Source organism: Nasonia vitripennis, chromosome 2 (assembly GCF_009193385.2).
Source record: "Nasonia vitripennis strain AsymCx chromosome 2, Nvit_psr_1.1, whole genome shotgun sequence".
Classification (NCBI taxonomy): domain Eukaryota; kingdom Metazoa; phylum Arthropoda; class Insecta; order Hymenoptera; family Pteromalidae; genus Nasonia; species Nasonia vitripennis.
The window spans coordinates 14,079,775-14,103,305 of NC_045758.1; the positions used below are offsets into that span (position 1 = coordinate 14,079,775).

At 39.8% G+C, this 23,531-nt stretch overlaps 3 protein-coding genes across 23 annotated transcripts; 1 reads left to right on the forward strand and 2 right to left on the reverse strand.

The window, feature by feature from the left end:
* Positions 1-1,018: 1,018 nt before the first annotated feature.
* On the reverse strand, positions 1,019-19,228 carry LOC100121224 (protein transport protein Sec16A). Of its 21 annotated transcripts, XR_004226647.2 has the most exons (25): positions 18,790-19,228; positions 18,129-18,180; positions 17,029-18,054; positions 16,274-16,822; positions 15,884-16,198; positions 15,357-15,809; positions 14,967-15,279; positions 14,488-14,895; positions 14,174-14,408; positions 13,316-13,828; positions 13,139-13,230; positions 12,858-13,062; positions 12,574-12,702; positions 12,143-12,400; positions 11,930-12,068; positions 11,583-11,847; positions 11,334-11,503; positions 10,223-11,251; positions 9,639-9,701; positions 7,670-7,942; positions 6,748-7,189; positions 6,594-6,673; positions 5,636-5,680; positions 4,644-4,730; positions 3,781-3,795 (listed from the first exon to the last, which is right to left on the reverse strand). XR_004226647.2 is itself a non-coding variant. In XM_032597616.1 (24 exons), exons 2-24 carry the CDS (start codon positions 18,132-18,134, stop codon positions 3,704-3,706), a joined length of 6,564 nt encoding a protein of 2,187 aa, XP_032453507.1. In that variant the 5' UTR covers positions 18,135-18,180; positions 18,790-19,228; the 3' UTR covers positions 1,019-3,703. The 21 variants fall into 21 exon arrangements, 20 of the variants coding, with proteins under 20 accessions (XP_032453507.1, XP_031778897.1, XP_031778896.1 ...); XM_032597616.1 differs by lacking the exon at positions 5,636-5,680 and having other exon boundaries at positions 1,019-3,841; positions 14,201-14,408; positions 16,274-16,609; positions 17,413-18,054; XM_031923037.2 differs by lacking the exon at positions 5,636-5,680 and having other exon boundaries at positions 1,019-3,841; positions 16,274-16,609; positions 17,413-18,054.
* Positions 19,229-19,866: 638 nt separating this feature from the next.
* Positions 19,867-21,774, forward strand: Sec22b (SEC22 vesicle trafficking protein homolog B). Its single transcript, NM_001159931.1, is given in 5 exon segments — positions 19,867-20,112; positions 20,500-20,609; positions 20,704-20,864; positions 20,950-21,096; positions 21,177-21,774. Coding segments are annotated over 5 exon segments (642 nt in total). The 5' UTR covers positions 19,867-20,037; the 3' UTR covers positions 21,326-21,774.
* On the reverse strand, positions 21,227-23,508 carry LOC100121201 (box C/D snoRNA protein 1). Its single transcript, XM_008214217.4, has 7 exons — positions 23,293-23,508; positions 23,023-23,204; positions 22,835-22,932; positions 22,575-22,753; positions 22,307-22,501; positions 22,111-22,235; positions 21,227-22,035 (listed from the first exon to the last, which is right to left on the reverse strand). The coding sequence occupies exons 1-7, from the start codon at positions 23,328-23,330 to the stop codon at positions 21,779-21,781; spliced, it is 1,074 nt and encodes a 357-aa protein (XP_008212439.1). The 5' UTR covers positions 23,331-23,508; the 3' UTR covers positions 21,227-21,778.
* Between the last annotated feature and the right edge of the window lie 23 nt (positions 23,509-23,531).

Sequence of the window (23,531 nt, forward strand, 5' to 3'; positions counted from 1 at the left end):
CACCGCGCACGCGTCGTCTTGTTGTTCTCCCCTGCCGCTGTGTACACGCTCATGTGATTCTTCGACAAGGGACAGGACTCATGGGAAATCGAGCTGTATATAAGGGAGATTTTTTCCCATCTTCTTGCGGGTTCGCTGTGTCGGGATTTCGGATTTGTTTGATCGTAATGCACAGAAGAGACTGCAACGGAGGAGGAGACTTTTGATCGGGGGAGAGGGTTGTCGCGCTCGATTGACACCTGTTGGAGAGCCGGGCGACTGGTTCGAGATTGTTTGCACGACGGGAAATTAATGGAGCCAATGCAGCTCCGGATTTTCAGTAGTAGCACACGCGGAATGGTCAGCCGCGGGGATTAATGACTACTGCGATAGAGCGAATGAAAAAATATAGTATGAACATGCTTTGAAACTGACCTTCGTGCTTCATTTTTGTGTTATAGCTCACATAGGATCCAAATTCATTCCCAAATGCTGGCTTCGTTGATGATAATCGACTGCGAAGATATAAGTAGCTCACTAATCCGCTTGCGGTTTTCCAATCTTCCGACCCTACTCAAACATCATTAGAAAATTAGTTATAACATTACATCAAGGTAATATAGGGTGAGATAAAATCAAATTTTTATATTGAGTATTTTTGCGCGAAAGAAAATATTTTCGGGAAAAAGAGCGGGTATGTATACGTAAACATATGAAAATAATGTTTCCCGGGTCTTGTATTTCCGAAGTGTCACTCGACATTTTCGCGCCCTGCAAAATAATTCGATCTGACAAGTGCGACGACGCTCGTGTCATCTCGGGACAAATTCCCCGGGGCTAACTGAATTCTTTCCCCGGATAAGTAATTATAAAAAATTTAGTTATTTTAAACACTTGTCACTTGATAAATTATAAATAAAATTCAAATTTGTAATTATCAAAGCAGAAAATAAAATAATACACCCTTTGATACAGATGTGGACAATGCTCTTAAATAATAATCAGGCGTGTGGCGGGGGCAGAATGATGCACAGAATGGTTTATATCTCTTTAATTTAGCTTTTATTCAGGAATCGTACAGATAGTTATAATAACTGATGCTCGCGACTCTCGGCCGAATCGTGCCTGCGAGCGTTGCTCCGCCACGGGCACAGTCGACTATTCCATTGTTTATTCGTAACATCCTGTATAATATATGATACATCTCAAGCCGAAGTATATCGCTTATATAAAACCATCCCTATACATAACATACAGTTCAATATAATACTTCAGATCAACTTTAACGTCACGCAACACCAGAATGATCTGTTTTTATCTTTCTTGACTCTTTCCTATATATCACTTATACAACTCGAGCTTCTTGACGGAGCTCGTGCAGAACGATTGCATTTCTCCTATGGTTTTCAGCTTTTCTATATTGAATACAGTTCCGTCTTTGCGCCAAGACCGCCTGCAACGGTCGCCAATCTCATTTACATTCAGCTTTGAGAGTAATAAACAATACGAGATTAAATGACGATATTATGCAATTACTTTGCACAGCTAATGACGCGCCTAAAAAATTCATCTTTTATATTTCTTTCATTGATATTTTTATGTATATATATTTATTCATTACTGCACAAAGATTATTAAATAAATTGTGAACAATCAATCCATATTGAATGATAATTAAAAAGCCAATTTTTAGACCTCACAGTGTTCTTTTAAAAATTTATATCTTCGCTATATTTACAATTCTACACGCAATTTAACAAGACAAAAAAGTGACGGTAAGTGCGCCAAAGAAATATTTAAACACATAATGTAACGTAACTGTTTCTAATTCTTCTGCAACCTAGTTTTTACCCAAAGTCAAACTCTAAAAAAACTCGCTCTCTCAATTATTTTTTGAAATACCTATGTTATATCAAAAAGTTTCTTCATCAAAATCGAGTAACAAGTTGTCTATATAATGCTGTCCATTACTTTATAGATGTTTAATCGCTCGATTATGCCAAGAAAGTTGCAAGGAAATCTATCTACTTATTTATTTACAATGATGTTCCGTTATATCCTATGCATGTAAAGTGATGATAATAAAATAAAACTTCAAGTAACCAAAAGGACAATGAATGTTGTAGATTCCATATTCTCACTCTCTTGCTCTCTCGCTCTCATATTTATCTCGCTAATATACATATAAAGTTCTCAATTCCCATAAAGTATAACCTCCTCGCAAGTGTTTTCATTCGCATGTACATTATTATGTCAAATAGATCACTCAAAGTAACTATATAAATTGTACAATAATATCGAAAATAATAAGTGGAATAATAACAATTTTCAAATAAGACTGTTCTTATTCATTTTGCCTAAGACTATTATGAAAGTAATATATGTGGAGACGATAAAGTTCCGATTTATGTAGTAAATCGCCATAAAAACAATATTTTCGGTCGTTCAAAAAGTACGTGATTGTCAGTGACGTATTTTCCGAACGAATCGTGATTCTATATACTCGCATTAGTGCAACGAGTTTGCTCACTTTGCGTCACACAAATAACCAGTGTACCTTAGAAAGAAATTTGTCAACGTGATGACGTATACAAAGTTATCCAGACTACAAACTAAGATTATATAACTGTAATGCAAACGTAATGCCAATATTTTTGATTCTCGAATCAATGGAATTTATAGAAGGATGTGAAAGTCAGATGTTACCGACCGTATAGAATGTTATGTAATACAAGCGATCACCCATTACATCTGCTTACTTTATTGTACTAACCGAAAAAAAATCTTTGAAGGTTTTGACTCTCCTGAGCATTTCAATTTCTCCAACAAATCATAGTCACTATGCACCACAGGGCAATCCGCATCAGTCAAATCGACAACTATTCATCTCACTACTACATCATATAATGGAATCGACGGTGATTTGCTCCTCAGACCGGTCATCGTATATATATAAAATCAGACTTTCACACGCAATATAAGTCCGCGTCCAAGCCGCGTTTCGAATATATAACAAATCTGTGACACCTTAATGCGTATGCCTCGATATAATCGATATTATGGATTCGTTCGGCACCTCTCCCTCGCATTATCAATATTCTATCTAATGATTACGATAACACCGATGTCGTCGCGCTCCCTCCCCATCACATGTATATTTTAGTATATGTGTAGGTTTGCGTGAATGCGCGCACGTCTTTTTATACCAACACATACAGTTCAAGTATATATGCATAAGAAAGAAACAAAAAATATATGTAATTGTACTATCGGTTAACAGGAATGAAGAATGAGAAGACGAGCAAAAAAAAAGACGATACAGAGAAAGAAAAGACAAATAAACAACCCGGAATCACACTCGCGACGCATTTGTAACGTCGCTGAATTGAACACGCGTTTAAAAAAAATAAGCAGAAAAATGCAGGACACAGAAAAAAACATTATACACGAGATTAAAAGGTCCCTTCCAGTATTTCATCAACAATCCGACAAAGTATTTGCACTTCAACGAAGGAAACGTACGTCCCCGCCTATCTACACTTACTATCTACTCTATATAATAATAGTAATGAAATATTTATATATAGCGCCTCGCCTACGTAAAAAATGTCATCTCGCACGCAGTCTCGGACACCATCGGAATCGCGCGCGATTCTTTCCGGCGGCAGTGAGCTTTTACGCGTTGTGTGTACTTCTCCGGAACAGCTGATTCCTCTTCGATCCGTTAGCCACTTATCGCGGCGGATATCTGCTGCGGGCCTGAGTAGTCTTCTGCGATCGATCCTTCAAGTTCACGGGATTGTACATCATTGGTCCCTGGATGGAGTTTCGAAAGATTAGATTGTCGAAGTGAACTTTTGCGCTGGTGGATTTGTACAGAAGAGTTAAGTTCGTGAAAGAAAGATAAGGCTAATTGCTATTAGAGCTTCAAGTTACATTATACAGTTTTTGCTATCGTTATATTGTTTTTGTGTAGTACAAACTACTCACTGCGTGAAAGCATAGGCATCGCACTTATTTTTATACTGCTCTTTTTTGACTGTGCTTTCACGTGCAGTTGTCAAGTGTGCTTACGATTTGTTATACTCTAGCTATGCATAATAGTTAATTTTACGCTGGTGAAAAATTAATTGAAAAAAAAGTTATGCTTAAGGAGCGTATGCGAATGAAAAAATAAAAAAATATCATAGCGATACAAGAAAAATACTAATAATGAAAAGCCAAAGAAAAAAAAAAACTATGGTGAACTGTGAGTTAAAAAAAATTCTACGTTTATACGTATATCGCACCAAGCTTTCCCATAGTTTTGCAGTGATCAAGTATGCAGATAAACATATATCATTATTCCACGAGTGAATGATGTCAGTGTATTTTAATCACTTTTAAAAAAGCGGAGTATCATTATTGCCATTATTCGCACACTACGATTACATCGTTTACGTCAGTCAAGTTATATTCGCAGAATTTCGAAATTATCAAATCGACAGCAGCACCTCTCGCCTCGTATATAATAATATAATACGCGTTCACAATGGCACGACGGCAGCTGAATAGATCTGAATTTGGAGAATCCAAATAGAAAGAGAGTATTATTATAAGCCGGCGAAAGTATATAGAAGTAGTAATAGAGAGAGGAAGGATTAGGAAATGCAGTGAGATTTTACCTTGTCCCGCTGGAGAAGCCGCGGATCCCTCATTGTATAGCTCTGAACCTCTCGTGATAGCGAGCTGGTCGAGCTCCAGCGCGAGAGCTGTCATTTTCATGTACAAAACACAACAATCTCACTGACTGCCATACTTATTTTTTTATCACATGTCTTATTTCATTAATTTCGTATTTTCGGCGACTGTGTTCATTATGTGTAAAATTGTCAATTCTCAATTATTATATAATGTGGTTAACTCGGAAACACAGATTGTGACATCACATGGATAACATGATTGTATTTACATAAATATTTTGGTAATGTATTAGTCAAGATTGAGCGTTTTCGCATTCTGTGTGTAAATGTGGCAAGGAAACAAGTACGAGTATAATCATGCCAGAATATAGGAAACAAGTCAAAACAGCCGTTAGAGATAGAGGGAGATGGGGTCGAAGAACATTCTCGCATTCTTGCTAAACCGCACTCCCACCGTTAACACACATAAGCGCTTAAATACCTCCTCCTCAAAGTTTTGCTTTAACTTTCGGCATTACACGTTACATTAGTTTTGCATTCTAAAGTTTCCCGAAATGCTGAAAATTAAAACTGAACTTATATAGTCGAGAAGGCGTATTCATAGACTAAAGTTACAAACTGATAATTTGCTGTGAAAGTCGTATAATATATTCGCCAAATTCAGTGGTCTATAAGCGCATTAATTACAAATAACATATAAAGCACAAAGCTAGCACAAATAACGATCACTTGTTTATACATAAATAAGCATAAAAAAAATAGTGAAATGTAAAAAAACGTGCAAAATAAAAATGAAAGCTTTCACGACATTGAGAGTAAGTCCTCGGGGCTACTAGTTTCCATATTTCTTCGAATGATGTTACAAAACTGAATACATCCGATTAACGCTATAGAAAACTTTTTGACTAGCAGCCCAAGAAAAAAAGTACGTGTGAAAAAAACAAGTGAAGTTTATAAAGATTTTTTATCCTTACTATTGGTAATAATTGTTATTTGGCTAGGTCATTCTGCTTCCCCAACTGCTTGCAAATAGAAGACATGAAAAGAAAGGTGGATTATATTTTTCATGTAAATTAGAGACGCTTCTTGGATTTAATTGGTTTTCATTATTGCTTTATACATGATTAATTAAAAGTTAATTTTATGATACATTTTTTAAATTTTGTTTATAACTAATTCTATCTGGATAATAATACATAATCGCTTAAAAATATAGTACGTATAACACAACAACTTGATTTTTAAAAATACTCAACTACGATGGAATTATTTGTAAAAGTCTACTTTCAGACTTACAACTCACCTACATTTCTTTCATTCTGTTTGCTTTAAAATGGAATAACAAATTTTTCATGCAGTGTAAAATTTTAAACAAAACAATAAAATAATTTACTAATTCAACATCACATAAAAGGGAATACATACATATCTAAAACGTCACTATAATTCTGGATTTCTATTACTGTCAATAAAACACATCGAGGGATCGATAAACGCACATGAATAATGCGCACATAAAAATAAACAAAACTTAGGGAAAGTCAAGAAATAGCAGACAAACTCGTCAATGGAATGTACAGCGTATCTGGTGAATTAATTTAGCGCAGCCTAAAATAGATCTAATTTGAAAATCAATTTAAAACGAATACGAAGTTTGTCTACCATCTTTTGCATTTGTACCAAAATAAAAATGGAAAAATAAAATCTACCCGTGTCTATAGACAAAAAAAAGTTCAATACAGACTCCTGGTAAGGCATTCCGTAAAGGTAAGATATGAAAATTAATGGTGTATAATAAAATCTAAACAAGATTAGATAATAATGTTTGAAAATCTGTAATGTTCAGTAATGGTGTATGATGTATATAGTAGCAGGACTTGTGGGTGATTGCACTTTTACGACTAAGTTGCAGTTGTGTCAGATTTAACTTACCGCTTGCGAGTTTTCATTCGTCTGCGGGGCAGCGTTCGACAACGGAGTTAAAAAGTTGACAGGTGCATTCGGATCGTTAACTGTAATTCAAAATAATATTAGTCCCTACCGTCATTGTGATTTCAATGAAGAAACTCTATTAAAAAATATTCACCAGGTGCAGGCATGAAGTATTGCGGTGAAGAGGCAGCCATGGGCATGGCTGGTGATCCGACGGGTGTCGGCACGGCCAGCGGTGCTGGAGGTGGAGCAGCACCAGGGCCGCCAGCCTTGTTTCCGCCTGGATTCATCACGTCTATGTATTTTGCGCGCGTGCTGCGGTTTTTCGCTAGCTTGTACATGTTTCCACCACCGCCGGCTATCATCTTCGAGGCGTTCAGACCACCAAGCGTCTCCTCGGCTGGGTTGGCAGGGGCTTCACCACCCAGGGAAGGTGGACCCGCGGGCGTATTTTGTGGGATTGCTGCGGGAGTCTGAGCAGCTGGTTTGAAGCCAGTTAGCTCCGACATTTTTGGTGGTGGAGCCAATGGTGCCGCACCGCCACCATCCTCTTCCTCCTTGTTCGTCCATTTCTTCGCTACTGGGTCCCAAACGATCTAAAAATGAATAATATTTTACAATTAATTGCATACGAAAAAACTAAAAGTTATATGCTTTCCAAACGAAAACTATATTTCGGAAGTCAAACAAAGTCTCCATAGTTTTTAACGCTACTTCGAGGACATTTACAATTTACAAAGCGTTACATGCTAAAGGCTTTTAGTGGAATTAATTCAATAAAGTAACTGCATCAACAAGTTGTTAGTCAGTTAAGTGAACGAGGAAATTTTTGTTCTTATTTCATATAATGTACTGGCCTGTCTCCACTTTGTTTACAATCAAACTACCAAAAGTATCCGCGCGATCCCTTAATCACATAAAATATAAAAGCTTCCAAAATGCGCTATTGCACGAGGCCATTAGAGGAATAAATTGTATATATAATTTGATCAATTCGTAAAGTTCACACAAACGATCAAATTAAAAAAATTATATATAATCAATTCAGAGATAATTAAAACTCGAAATGAACTTACCGCTGGGTTGCTGTCATCCGGCAGAATCATCTGATTCTTAGGCTTTGGCGCCAGTTTGCTGAACAGTCCCCCAAACCACGAACCCCCGCCGTTGGCCTGCTTTTTGTTGTCCGTCTTTTCTTGAGGCTTCTTGGCTTCAGCGGCAGGTTTGTTAGAGCCCAACTTCGATGGTTCCAGCTGTTCAAGCTCCTCCAGAGGGTCGTACTGTTTACCGCCACTAGGACCCATGGAGATGTTGCCCATCGGTTGCTGCTGTTGCTGCTGCTGCTGATGCTACAAGGTAAGGAGAAAGATTGATCATCGCAAACTTGTTCTTGCAAAGTCTGTCCTTGATTGCTGTCTAATGGGGTAGCTAATAACTAAGTATATAGTAAGACTCACGCGCGCGCATTTGGTCTTCTATCATATGGGAGGGAGGCACATCTGGGCGAGCAGTAATCAAGGAGACACTTTGCATGCTTGAGAGACAACTAAGTGCTTAGAGTGTGTATATAAATAAAATAGATATTTTTGTTTACGAACATAGAGATTCACAAACGTTTGGCACATTCTATAATACAGACAGGTTTAGCTTCTTTGTTAATCCATCGTTTTAGATTCTTTTGTTATTCAGAGCTAAAGTAAAAGTCAACTGATTTCAGTAATGTACATTTTATTCTGTATAATTGTGTCATGGTCATTTTTTAACATCGTCAATTTAAAATATACGTATAACATAAAATCCGAAATTCGAGATAAAATCAGATGGTATAATATAACTCATCGATGGCTTAATAAATAATTCATTGAAATTGAAACGCGAAAAATCACAAAGTGCACAGCTCTGCAATACGTTATACCAAAAAGAATAACGCAAAATTGATTTTAATTAAAAGCATCGTATATACATCATTAGTAATATATACATGAAATAATGTCATCAAATATAATCATAATAAATCGAATGAAAGCATGATATTTGGTCATAAATAAATGTAACAACGATTCGGCAAACCGTGCACGCATCAGCACAGCTGGTACCCCCGAAAATTATGAACGCCAACAATACATCGAAATCACAACGTTGACACTATAATACTTTCGGTCGTATCATGCACATCAAAAGGTCCATCAGATCTCGCTCAAAAAAGCACAGCAGCGACAGCAGCATCTCCGGAACTCATTCCAAGCACGTGGGCGCGTCAATGTCGAAAGTCTTGGAGATGCTGCGGCCGTCGAGGAGGACTTTGCGCGCGTCCTCGGCGAAGGGCGCGTCGATCGGGTACGTGCCGCCGAATATCAGCGGCCTGTACCTCGGCCTGTCCCAGCCGACGACGAGCTGTTCCTTGCTATCGCGTCGTCGTCGACTCCATGCGTCTACAGTGTCACAGATAACGTCTTTCCTCCGTATGTGCGGAGCTACTTTCACGACCTTCTTTTCCTCGAAGTTGCAGTACTGCACCAGAGTTTGGCCGCTCTCGTTGCTGGGCTTCTTGTGTCGCTCCTCACTGGTCTTCGTAGTGCTTGGAGCCAGGTTGTCGAGCTTCATTTGCTGGAACTGAATGTCCAGATCCGTCGTTGGCTTTCTCTTCAAGGCTATATCTTTCTCTACATCTTTCTCCTTCTGCTCCTCCACTTCTTCTTCATCTTCTTCCACGACATCCTCGTCGTCGGGTTCTTCGTCGTCGGAGGCGTTTCTCTTCTTTACTGAACACTTGAGAAACTCTGACGGCTTGGCACAGGGCGGTCCGGTTGAGAGTTTTGGGTTTGTTGGCAGTTTCGACCGAATTTCGTTTGTCGGCGGTATTCGCGGATATCTCGAACCCAACTTGGGATACTTGACGCCGGTCGCGAGCTCCTCTGCGCTGAGCAGCAGAGACAATTTTGGCAGCGTCACATCGTCGCTCGGCTGCCGGCGACGCTGACGCAGCGACGAACGACTACTGTGCTTGGTTGGGGTGTTAGTTAGGTGGCAGGCGGGACTACTTACTTCGGCTGCGCCGCTCGCCTTGCTCTCCGTCGCTGGAGCCTTCTCTTCCGGCGCTTTTTCCGACTGAGAGTAGCCGAGTGCATCCGTGCGGGAGGGTCAGCGTTAAAGAAAGAGGCGTCGTGTCATTAATGCGCTTTGGGTTAGTATGTACCTTTCTATTCTTCTATCTACCAGATTAGCAGATTCTGTGCTGGGCGAGATTGGTATTCTTTGGAGCTCTTGCTTCTGATAGCGCGTCGAACTCAGGACTGGGTGTTTTTATAGTTTCTGGAGTTCGAGCGAAATCCGAGGCGAAAAGGTCAGAATGCATCCTCGCTTTATTTACAGTGCAGACCAAAAGTTTTCGACCGACCCGTCGACTTATTTAATAAACTCGCTATAACACTCTTCTTTTCATGTATTAAGTGGAAACGAGACATCGAAATACTTTTGGTAAATAGAACAAACTCAGAAAATTCTCATTCTATTCACTCATCAATGAACCATGCCCACTATATCCCTGATTAGTAAACGATGGCAAATCGTATTAAAGTACCGCTAACAGCTAATAAATCAAAAGCAAAGGCACAGATACGTTGACTTACCTCATAAGCCCACTTGTTCTGGATTTCTTCGACAGTTGGCTGCTCTCCACCGTATTGGACATTCGCCTGCGAGTACTCCATAGACGTGTAGTCCTGCTGATCGTAGGACTGATGCTGTTGTTGCTGCTGCGTCGCCCAGTAATCCTGCTGCTGATAGGACTGATAGTACTGCTGCTGCTGTTGGCTCACGTTCATCGCATTATCATTGTACTGAACCTCGTTGTCGGTTGAGTGACCATAAGCTTCTTGAACATTGGCGGAGTTTGGCATGTTGTAGTTGTCCTGGTCCGGCACTGTCATCAGCGTGGAGGCGATATTTTCTGTATTATATTCATTCTGCATACCCCACTTGTTCTGATTTCCGGGGGGATCCATTGTCGTATCTACCGTTAGGGGAGCCGGAGCGTAATAGTTATTCTCTTGGACAATCTCGCCTTTCGCACACTTGCCAACGATCTCGGCCAGATTATTCAACCACACTAAATTCGCCACATCCTCTTCCGAGTCCTTGCAGATTGGATCATGGTACTTGAGTCGATCACCAAGAACGTAAACGTCGTTGATAAAGGACTGCTTATACTTCTCGGGCTCACTAACTATGTTCGTGGACACTTGCTCGATATAAAGTAAGGCTTTCTCGATCAAGCCATAGTCCACCATTCGTACAGCCATGTTGAATTTAAATGTTTGCAGCTCAACCAAAGTGAACGACTCACTGCCGCTAAGTTTCTGGGCGTATTCATAGATCTCTGTAAGCATTATCGCCTCCGTGCTTAAGAACTCAGAGTAAGGTTTGTGGTGGTTAGCTCCAATGAGAACCAGCTTGACGTTGTTGCCTGAGCCGTAAGATCCAAAATCAGCCTGAGATAAAATGTAGCAGAAATGCGCAGCGTAAATGTCACCACGAGCGGCAAGAGTATCTCCGAGATTTGAGACAGAACGGCGATTGATTTCTGGATTAGTTGATGTGTTAGAGATGATCATGGCTAGATGAGGTCTCCAGTCGTCCCATTTTGAATCGGAAACACACTGAAAATTTGGAGAAAATGTTATGTGACGTTTTTAAAATTGCAAAATTACATATTATCAATGAGTTCGTTAGGCAACTTACAGTTACGCTTGCAGGAACACGGCCTGAGTGTAGCTGATACAATGTCTGTAACGGATCTTGAGGCGGCAAGCTATTAGCAAAACGTGCCATTACCGACGCATGAGTGCGTTTGTCTAATTTACTTGCCAAGAAGAGGGCGTGTCCCCAAAGACCCTCGACCATTGCAAATTCTGTTAAAAGCATATTTTTCATATTAGTTTTAAATTGCAGATAATCTTATACTTCAACGAATGCTCGATTTTTTCTTACCCAAGGCTTCCTGAACCAAGCCATACAATAAAGTATTTCTAAATTCGTCGGTTAATTGCTCCACTGTTTTGCGAGACTTGAGCTGCTCCTCTTTTTCATGCAACTGCACAGCTTCAGCGGTGCTCCTATCACCACCAGATGCACCAGATCTCTGCGATATGGTGGATTCTCTTCGAATATTTTCTTTTGGAGGCTTGCTTACGTCATAAGGATAAGCCTCTTTGTTTCTTAACAAAAGGGAAGCAATATCCACACCAACGACGTTCTGTAAATATCAAGTTGATGAATAAAGAAAAAAAGAAAAAATACAATTTACGTTGTCAATTCTGAATAAATTTTTCACGCACCCCATTTTGCTGTATTAACATAATCATCAATTCGTATAAAAGAACATAGGATGAAACTTCGAAAATATCTTCGTTCGTGGAAGCTTTCTTAATTTTATTTTCACAGTATTCGATGATAGTCCTCTTATGCGTGACACCTCTGCAATACGAATAAATCATGTTAATAACTGGTTTGAGCGGATATTAAATTACTCGTAGGATTGCGGTACATACTTTATCAGCGGTCCGGGGTAGTAACGGAGCTCACGTAGAGTTGCATCCTGCGGTATAAGATTATCTACTTTCAAAATGTCCACTCTAGCTCTTTCTCCATCAGTTGGATAACTTGCATGAACATGCAATATTGAACCAATTGAAAACGACCCTTTTGTATGAGCTGTTGAGAATTTAGTTGGAGTCAACCTTGAAGAAGCCGTAGTTTGATCTTCCATTAAAGACACATCTGTCAAATTTCGTTTATCACTAGAATTCCTGTGAACACGTGGATTAAGTTAAAACATTGAACTTTAGGACCCAACCAAAATAATGCAGCAAAATGATTTTTATAGTGAAAAACATTTTATTAAAATAAAAATAGCGTTTTCAAAATTTTGCAAAAGAAGCAGTAATTTCTCTAGCGGTCTAATTTTCAACGTAAGAGTCACCTAGTGGGATTTCGACAGAACATATTTCGCCTCCGCAAAGGGCTTTTGGACCATCCAGAACAGCCAATGCACGGAACGTATAACGCTTTATTTGGCGTACGGAAGTAAATATTTGCATTCGTAAACACTCTGACATGCAAATCAAATAAGCGAATGTACACGTTAGTTTATAATATTGGCTCGTCAAGTTTGATTAATGCGAATAACGAGGAATTTCAAATTAGTAGTACGTCATGGTTTAACATAAATTTAATTATTTGAAAATAATAGAAAATTATGTGTACCTGTCATCGCAGGAACTTCGTCCAGAGTGGACACTAGCTCTATCCTCGGGATAAGTGGCTGTAACTCCTCTTGTGAGTTGCTGTTGTTGCTGGTAGTATTTATGATACCATTCAGCATAAGCTGCAGGATCGGTTCTACGTAGATTCTCAAGATATGCATAGTAATTGCTGTTATAATTTGATCCATAATCATATCCTTGATAGCCTGGTCGTAAAATAGAAGAATCAGGAATGATGTTCATATGTATAAATGAAAATTGATGCACTTTGTCGATACATACTATTGTAACCATAAGATGAATACGGGTCTCTCGATCGCACATAGAAATCTCTTTCTCTATCATTGTATGACGATCTGCTAGACGGCCGGGAACTACGTCAAAAATTTTCACATAAGATTTGCTTGAAATTATGAGAAGAATGTTTAATATCGCAAGTTGAGACCATTGCTAACTTACTTTCTTGCATAAGGATCATCATAGTAATCTCTCCTAAAAGCTTCTCGTGGATCGCGCTGGTCACGATTATCGCGCGGATCATAATCCGGATATCTCCTGGGTCTTCTTGGATCTTCACGCCTCCTGCCGCGATCGCGATCAAGGTAATCGCGATCTCTTGGATCTCTGGGATCTCTTGGATCTCTTGGATCTCTTGGATCTCTTGGATCTCTTGGATATCGTGAATCAAATTCTCTTGGTTCTCTGTCTAGACGTCTAGGATCGGCAGACCTATCATGTCGGCGATCGTCCAATCTCCTTCTGCCTTCTCTGTCATCGATCTCCTCTCTTCTGTTTAGTTCATCTCGAACAAGAAGACGCTCCGTCTCTATATCACGGCTGGTAAGACGCCTATCATCATCTCTGTATGAAGTATCTCGTCTGTCTAGATCCTCGCGAGAATTATACGCGTAATCGGGACCACGTCGGCGATCATAGTAATAATCATCGTCGAAATCACGCTCACGGTCGTAGCTGAAAGAGTGGGGTGAATTGTTACGAATGGATGAAAGCGAACTAACGCCAATGAAAAAATAAATATCTACTGTTGCATTCACTTAAATAAAATAGAAAAGCAGGTATTATAGGCAGGTTATGAGTATAATAGAGGCATTGAGTAAATGAAAAAAGTATTATGCCGAAAGATTAATTACATCTAATACAAGATTCCTCTTATTACTTGCAGGCTCTTGCATGCAGTCCACAACCTCCTTAGCGCAACTTTTCTACTTCAGCTCTTTCGTTAAAAAAAAATAATAATAATAATAAAGAGCAGTAAAAGAAACACATAAATATTTATATTTTTCATTGCTGACTTACTATGCCGCCTTTCTGCTATAATCATACCGAGGGTGCCTTGGTTTAGGACTAGAGTCTCTGCGTCTGTCCCTACTGCCTTCGCGACTATTGCCCGAGCCTTCGTCATCGCCGTCCTCATATGAATCTCTACGATTCGGTGGACCAGATCCGACTTGACTTTCAGCCACAGAAGCGCCAACAGCTTCTTCTCTCTTACTTCTGTTATCGCTCGACGAGTCTTGTGCTACACTCAAAGCTGCAATTAAATAATTGAAACATTAAAATTAATAAATCAAGAATATTCACAATTATATATCGATTTTTTTTCAACATACAACTTGAAATATTAGACTGCTGCAGTCCAGTGACAACTCTAGCGACCCCAGTAGTCCTGTCATCGGGCATAATTTGTACGGACTCGTTAGAGGAAGCTCCACCAGGTATCTGTCTAATGTCGCTGTTAGGCTGCTGGATAGTCTCCTCTGGCTCATTGCCTCTTCCAGGTATTTCTCTTACTGCTCCAGGCTCTAGTTGATTTGACTGCGACACGATCGATGCGGTTCGTTGCTCTTCACCTGAAGGCTCGTTACGCGATTGCTGAGGCGGTGGCAGTGAACGTTCACGACCTGACGGATCATTACGCCGCTCGACAGTCTCCAAATCAGAGTTACGTTGCTGTGGCAGAGGTGGCTGCGAAACGGGCTTCACTCGCTCCTGTCCTGAGGGCACATCTCTTTTATCAGCTGTGCAAGGCAAATAAAGAATTACGGTTTAGTACTGATGATCTCAGTTTTAATAATCAAAGTATATTCACCAAGTATATTAGGGCGAGTGGGTGCTACAGGCTGCTGCTGTTCCTGGCCCGATGGGTCGTTCCTTCGAGGATCGGACATCCGTGGTCCAAGCGTGTACTGTTCCTGGCCGGTAGGATCATTTCGACGTGGATCAACATTGCTAGACTGTCCCGGAACCTCACGTAAAAATGGTATATCATTTGGCACCTCATCGTTTTCATCATCCTGGCTCGGGGGGATAGGTTCGTGTTCCTGGGAATGAGGATCCGTTAACTCGCCTGTCTCCAAAAAAGTGTTTCTGTCGTTGGATGCGAATTCGTAATTATCGGGCGCCTGTAATCACAAATAATGTTTGAGTCAAGTTTCCTTTTTTAGACAAAAGTTCTCAATCGTCTATTTCGTAATATTACCTGTTCGGTTAGAATGGGTTGCTGTATCTGTTGAACCGTAGGCACCTCCACGTTACTAACTTCTTGTCTAAAATCGCGCATAACTGTTTCTTTCGGGGTTGCCGTTTGACGAAGGCCTTGATCGTTGTCCAATGTTTCCTTGTTAATCGAGTCTCGAGATCCGTAGATGTCCCTTTCTTGCAGTTCAGGTGCGACGACCTCGAGATTAACGAATTCCGATGGCTGTTGAATATTCTCGTAGTTTTCCACGTTTTGCTCGGGCTGCCACTGCTTGACGGCGCCGAGGGTGCGGTCGCCACCAAAGAATTCGTTCTCCGGCTGCGTGCGAACATTTTGTTTGTACCACTGGTCGTAGTTGGCTGCCTGAGCTACGTTTTCCGAAGATTTAGAACTACTTGCTTGGTGCGTTTCAAACTGCTCCTGAGATACCACTGCTTGACTTTCTACGCTATTCTGTATACCAAAAAATATTCAAGATAAAGCATACAAAACAAGTTGAAATATTGATGATCAGAATATAAACTCACGTGCTCTTGAGTTAAAATTGGTACGTTTTCAGATGTATTTTCTATATTCTCAGACTTCAAGCCTGGTATCGGTTGACGACCCCAATCATTGACGGCATGAGCTGCTGGCTGCTCGTCCTTACGAGGAGGTCCGTTTTCAACGTGCTGATTATATTGAGGATTAAGACTCATGTTATTTATACTGCTAGTTACTTCGGTGACTGTGTTCCACTCTGCTTCTTCGCCCCAATCTAAGTCTACATTGCTTTGAGGATGAAAACTTTCTACATTAGATGCAGCACTATTTTCCGCATTAACCTGGTTTGCATTGGAAGTCTGAAAAAAAAGTTTTTGTTTAACAACATGACATGCGGGACATACAAGAAAATATTCGATAAAAAAATCAATTACTTGTGTTTGAAATTCATTGAGTGACGCACAACTAGTCGTCGGAGTAAGAGATCTCTTCCGATCCTCCAGTTGCTCAGTACTGCTAGACATGTTCGCCAGTGATCCCGAGGTTGTCGAAGTCGTCGACGAGTTGAAATGTGAGGGTAGCGCGTGAACCTGATGCCAATCGCCCTTGTTATTCTCCGATAATGCCGACTCTTCAAGAGAACCACCTGGCTGTAGCTTTGGCTGCCTCCACTGACTGTTTGGAATGTTACCTCCCGTACCACCCTGCTGCCAGGAAGGTAACGAGTTTGCCTCTTCTGCCTGTGACCACGTGTTAGAGGGTAGCGATTGCTGTCGAGGTAAAACGTTCGTGACATTTTCGGAATTGTTTTTCGACCACTGATTCGACATCAGGGCGTTTTGCGGAAGCCAATTTTGAGCGGGTTTATTTTCTTGCGATGATTCATGAGGGTTATAGAATTTGGGTTGATCATTGTTAATAGCATTGGAAGATGGATAGGCATGAGGGACTCTTTGCTGAAATTGATGTGATGCTTGCTGACTCTATGAACATAAGAATAATGACAGTTTGTTAGTACAAGCACTGTGAAGTTACAGGTCCTTGACATATTTTGAAAATACTTGTAGGGCAGATATAAAAAAAAATTGTGAGCACTGTTGTTATTTATTTTAGATCTGTCAAAGTATTTCGAAATTGCCAATAGACTCGATTGATAGCATACACAGATATTCTCAAACAAAACACATACTTGTTGTGGCCATTGGTTACTTCTGTTTTCAGAAAAATGATCTTGTTTCGCAGGAGTAGGTTCCTGCCAATAGCTAGATGCAGGAATTTCACCATGGTTTTGCTGCTGCCAATTATGCATGGGAACACTCTGCTGCTGATCGGTATTGGACCAGTTATAATTGTTTACAGAGGAAGGAGGCGGATGATTTTGATGGGTTGGCTGTTGAGAAAGTGGAGGTGTTTGATGGGCATGTTGCTGAGGTGGTGGAATTGGATGGATCTGATGCTGCGAAAGCGGAGGAGTTGGGTGAGTATGATGCTGAGGTGGTGGAGTTGGGTGAGTTTGATGCTGAGGTGGTGAAGTTGGATGAGCTTGATGCTGAGGAGGTTTTTGGTTATGTACTTGACTTGGTGGTGCAAATGGCAAACTCTGGCTATGCTGCTCATTGTGCCACTGAGACTGATCCACGGATCCAGAATACGATGTATTAGAACTAGGACGAGGAGGCGTAGACACTTGCTGATTATGACTGTAGTTTGTGTACTGCGGAAAGGAATCTGGCTGCTTTGGAGTAGGTTCTCTGACTGGTGGAGCAGTCCTGGGAATTTCCCTGCTAGTAGGACCATACTGGTTGATAGGAGGACCAGCTGCTTTGTTGTTCCCATTCAAATTCTTGTAGTAATTCTCTTGATTGGGAGGTGGAATGGATTGCTTTTGATTTGTATACGGTGGGATGAACTGATTCTGCAGTGGCTGTTGCTGCGGCTGCTGTTGGTGATGCTGTTGAGCCTGGGCCTCTGACTGTTCAATGCTCCAGTTCCAGGAGTCGTTGCCATTGCCATTACCGTTATCAACATTCCAGTCCCAAGAATCTTCTACCTGTTTTGTTGGATTGGCAAGTGGAGGAGGTTGAAATGCTGCATTGGGATCAACACTTGGCGGCCTCTGAGCAGGGCCTGGATTCCAAGGCTTTTGATTGTGAACTCCATATCCAGAAATACTGGGGTCAACTCTCGATCTCGTTGGCCGAACACGATAGGGATTCTAAAAGATCAATACAACAATGAACAATACCAAACTGAGCACAATTGAAGCAGGTCGAGTATCTCGATACTTACACTCATAATAATGTGAAAATAGCACCTTTACAAAGAAACGTCTGTACAAAATCTGTAAACAAACAATATGGAACAAGATAAGAAAGCACCTCAGCATACTGTCTGATCATGTGCACACGTATACACAATCAACCCGAGAAACGGCGTTATGATAAAAAAAATACGTAAAAAATCTCGCGCAAACCCCGAGACAGCTCCCTCGAATAAAAAAAATAGTCGGCATTGAACGAGAACGTCACCAATGACAAGGCAAATTTCACAATAATTTCACAAAACGCAGAGCCAGAAGCAGCGAGAAAACAGACCTCGGAGAGACAGCTAGACAGAGACAGAAACTCGTTACTTATCCTACCTACGGAATACTTATATAGAGCAGCGCGCGAGAGATAAAGCCAGCTGGGGGAACAACTTTTCTCTCTCTCTCTCGCTCTCTCTCTCGAGTCTCAACCGCGGGGATCGCGATTTTCCGCGAATTATATAATGCCGTGACTATCGCCCGTCTCTTGGCGTGAAAATTCAGCAGCTACCGCACCACTGACCGCCAGGATTCTGCACCAGCTGTGAGACTCGCGCGGGCCGACTTCTCCGTGGCGTTCGCGAACGTGAAATGTGTACATACATACATAGACACACAAAGAGACTCGGCGTTTCCAACACTCACCCGACTCTCCTAGCATTCATGAGGAGCTCATGTTAATAATCGCTCGTCCGGACTCTTCTCGCGGCTGCAGGTGCCCCTCGCGCGCTTCTTGCGTGACCTTGTTCGATATCCGGAGAGAAGAGAGAGAGAGAGAGAGAGAGAGAGAGAGAGAGAGAGAGTGCGAGGGTGAGAGTTGTTTTATCCCGATTCGATGGAAAATCACAGGAGAGCACTAACTCGCGGACATTGCACGGGGAAAGGCAGCGGCAGCAGCAGCGGAGCGGTGCACGTCACACGGATTTTTCTCTCTCTCTCTCCGCGAGTCGACTCGAAAGTCGAATGAGCTAAACACCTAGCTTTTGCTTGCGTACGTCGGTTCGGTATATATAGGTAGGTATATACGATATGCGCGATTGGTACTGCACCAGTGCATGCTGATTGCTGTTGCTGTACTGACTGTGTAACCTGTATGCGTGGATGGCGGAATTTCTCGGGATCACCGCGAGATGGGCGCACCGACTCGATAAATTAAGTCCTATCACCTATGTGCGGGAACTCGGGAAGCACTTGAACATGGCTTCAATTTCAAGAGTTGTGGGGAGATAGAGTTAGAATGCTATTATTTTTTCTTCGTGTAAATTTGAAAATTAAATTGGCTTGATTGCGTATTTTTTCTTAATACAAAGATTGACATAAGGTCTTTTATTCAACAAAATGAAATTTGATAGGAACAACTATAATGTTATGATTTCAATTACTTTTATAGCCAGTAAAATGCAGCGAGATAGAAATTCTATAGTAGTTTCCCATTTTTTTCAGTATTTCCCCATATTACTTTCCCCATGTCGAACGCAGCTCATTATACATACGTTTTATCATCGAGTGCATAGTTTGTACACATTTTTCACGAAGATAAGAAGTCGCCTTCAATTCTATGCACAACGCGTAGACATATTTATGTAATTGTGCAATTATTAACATTTATTCCGGTCGTCCTGCGCTAATCATATCGATGGAGGAGCCAAAATAAAATCCACTGACGTGGTGGCTCTACACTGGTGTGCGGACTGTGCTGTTGCGGAAGCAAGACAGACTACAATTGTAAGCGGTGTCTGTGTGTAACTTGGAGAGTGTAGAGTCACTTGCGAGCATCAGCTCGAGAGCTTCACGTCAAATCGCTCTTTGGCGGACACAAATGTTAGGCAGAAAGTCGTAGAATTTAATTGAATTTTTGAATTATTTAGTTAGGCCAAGAACAAGACAGTCAAGATGATTCTGCTGACGATGATAGCGAGGATAAGCGACGGACTGCCGCTGGCAGCTGCGATGCAGGAGGACGAACAGGTTAGAAAGCTCTTTTACGAAATACCGTGTTATTGATAACTTTTTGACAATATGACAACGATATTTGGGGAGACCGAGACGTTTGGAAGATTTTTATTTGCGTGATTATCAACCGGAGAATGTAACTTCAATTTTTTACGCTGATGCAAACGGTGCTGTATTTTTCAACAATGTAATTATTGCTGTCTTTGGTTCGCTATTGCTAGTAGGCAGTGCACAGTCACTTCGATTAGGTTCTGTGTGATGGTGTATTTATTTATTTTTTTGTCCATGAACAAAAATTTTAAATGTATAATGAGAATTGGTTTGATGACTTGTTAACTAATTGACTTAGTAATAAATGAATTTCAATTATTTTATTAACAAACCACTGTTGAATTATTTCAGACAGGTAGAAGTATTTTGGAGTATCAAAATCAAGCCAAAATGCTGTTTAGGAAACTTGGACCACAATCTGAACCAAGGTGCACCATTGAAACTGGGCCATACTTTTTTCAGTAAGTAATTAATTAGGATTACATTGTAATCACACAATTATTAAACAATGTAGAAAGACTGTACACCTATTGATATACATTCGTATTATTACAGTTACCTCATAGAAAATGGTGTGTGTTATTTAGTTCTATGTGAACACCTCTACTCTAAGCGTACAGTATTCAGTTACTTGGAAGATATTGCGCAGGAATTCCACATTCAATATGGTAAAAAAGTTAACTCAGTTACAAGGCCATATTCATTCATTGAGTTTGGTAGGTTTATTCAATAAGATCAAATAACTTGTAGCTGTCTCTCACCAAGATTTCTTGATTATAATCTTTATTGTTGAATTTTCAGACACCTATTTGCAAAAGGCCAAGAAAATCTTCTCTGATAACAGATCTCGAAGAAACATGAATGCTTTGAATACGCAGCTGCAAGATGTGCAGAGAATTATGGTACGGAACATTGATGATGTCCTGCATAGGGGGACAGTACTTTCAGGTAAAATATATTTTAATTTTTTAATTTAATTCCATTTGCAAATATAACTGTTTTGTAAAATTTATCTTATGATGTTTCAGAGTTGGACACGAAAACGCAAAACTTATCCATGTTATCACAGAAATATAAAAAGGATGCTGCATATTTGAATAGCAAATCCATGTACATCAAAGCAGTAGCCGGATTAGTAGCGTTTTCGGTATTTGTATTGTATTTTTTCATTCTTTAGTGAAAAAAAGAAAACAAGAACTTGCCAAGATATTGTTATTTTGTGAAGGGCTAGTTTTGTAATCTAGTTTTTAAGATATAATTTTTCAACCATTTTTTTTTAATATAGAATGATTTGTTAAAAACTTTATGTTACGAATTGCTTTTTCTACCAGATGACACTATTTTCATTCCATTGAACTATGTTTTACAAAGGAGTTTTGGAAATAAATTTCATAAATGCTACTATAATAGCTTATTTTAAAATTAATTTTATACATAAGAGAATGTGTTGTGTCAATGTTTTGAAGGGAAGTGATTGCAATGTCTTTAAGAGGGAAACCAATAGACTATGTATTATAATGAACTTATTTTGATGTTAAAATATTTATAAAAAGTTCGATCTTGTAGCTATGAAAAATAACGTATTTACAATAAAAATTCATACAAAAATATGAACAGCACTTGGAATTTGTCATTGTTGCATTTTCACTAATTCGTTATAATCTGGTATATATAACTCTTCATTGTTCTTATATCTTTTCCTTTCTAGACTAGGACATGACAATTCGTCTTCAGAATCTGAAATGTCCCCATTGAAGAAATAATTAACAGACGAATCTACGTCTATCTTAGGAGAATTCTCTTGATCGTCCATTTGCTTCCTTTTGCGATTCAATTTGTTTCTTCTATTTGAGTGCCTCTCAGCTTTCTCCTTTAATTCTTCATCGTCTATAACATACAAGGTTTTATTTATTTTATCTGTATTATATGTTTTATGTGAATATGAAAATATTTTTTTCTTACCACTATCTATAATTTCAAACATATCTGAATGATCCTTCAAAGCTACATAAATTATTGGAAACTCTATTATAGTCTTGTTGTTTAAATTTTCTTGCAGTGTCATATCCAGATCCAAGTCGAAGAACCTTTAATGAAAATAAAATGAATAAAACGATTAAAAAATATTTCAAGTTTTCTTCGGAAAGTTTTGACATACCTAGAGTCAGATTTTTTTACTCTTTCAGCTTTTAAAAAAGCTTTCAATCCTGATAGTCCACAAGCACGATAAAACTTCAATTTATTTTGAAGCACTGATAAGTGACTTGATGCATCGCTGCTTTTTGTTTCTGTTGAACCTTCACCGTTCAAAATTTCTTCTAATAAAATTGAAAGTCTCTTATTTTCAGGAACCCTAAAAGTAAGCTGAATTTTAAATATCTATTTATGCACGATGTGCTATAAAAACTAAACAAATTACACTTTACCTCTCTATGACCCATTTTGCATTTTCTGCTTGTGAAAAAATCAATTCCACCCTCCAAAATATTTCATTAGTTTTCCATTCCAAATGAGTGGTATTTTCTATATGTCGGCTAAAATTATGAGGCATAAAATGTAATTCCACACCCTTGCGATAAGCTGCAGCTCTTAGCCTATAGAAATGCTAGAAAATACAAAAATGCATATGATAATAGTATAATTGCATGAACTTTAATCATTGTTCCTCAAAATAGTTGATGCATACCGGAGGTAGATTTTGCTCGATCAACCGCGTACACCTTTTTGCAGGATCTTTCTGTAACTGTTCCACTGATCTTCCAATGTTCTCCAACAGACGATAATCTAAAAACAAATGTTTATCAAAACCTTGATTGCACTTTAATGCTTATTGATGTATTTGGAAAATAGCTTTCCCATGAATGATGAAATTACCACTCAACAAATCCAAATCTGTAAACGAATTCAGCGGTATAAACTTTGTCTTATCACGTATCCCGTCGCATTCTAATTCTTGCTTGTGTATATTTGCACACGTGAGACTACACGTTCTAACCTCACATTTGGGACAAGTGTATTTTGCCTTATTCGCCGCACACACTTCGCAAGTTTCCAGCCTAGAACAAATGTGATATGAACATTTGGTAAAAATAATATTATTCAATAATTCTATTTTAAAGTTCACAGAAAATCAAGTAAACAAACTTTTCACTGGTGGACGTCATCCTATCATCTGTTTTCATTGTTTACAGCGGAGCAGGAGGAGCTCAACGTCACCGCGTCAGTATAGGAAGCTGTTAGCTGACACTGATGATATGATTATGAGTGCAGACGACGCGTTTCGTTTCGCAATCGCCCACGTGGTGGCACCACCGGGCTTTAGTCCTCAGTCCTCCGGCCTCCCTCACCAGTCACCATTGCACACTGGATAGAACGTATAGGAA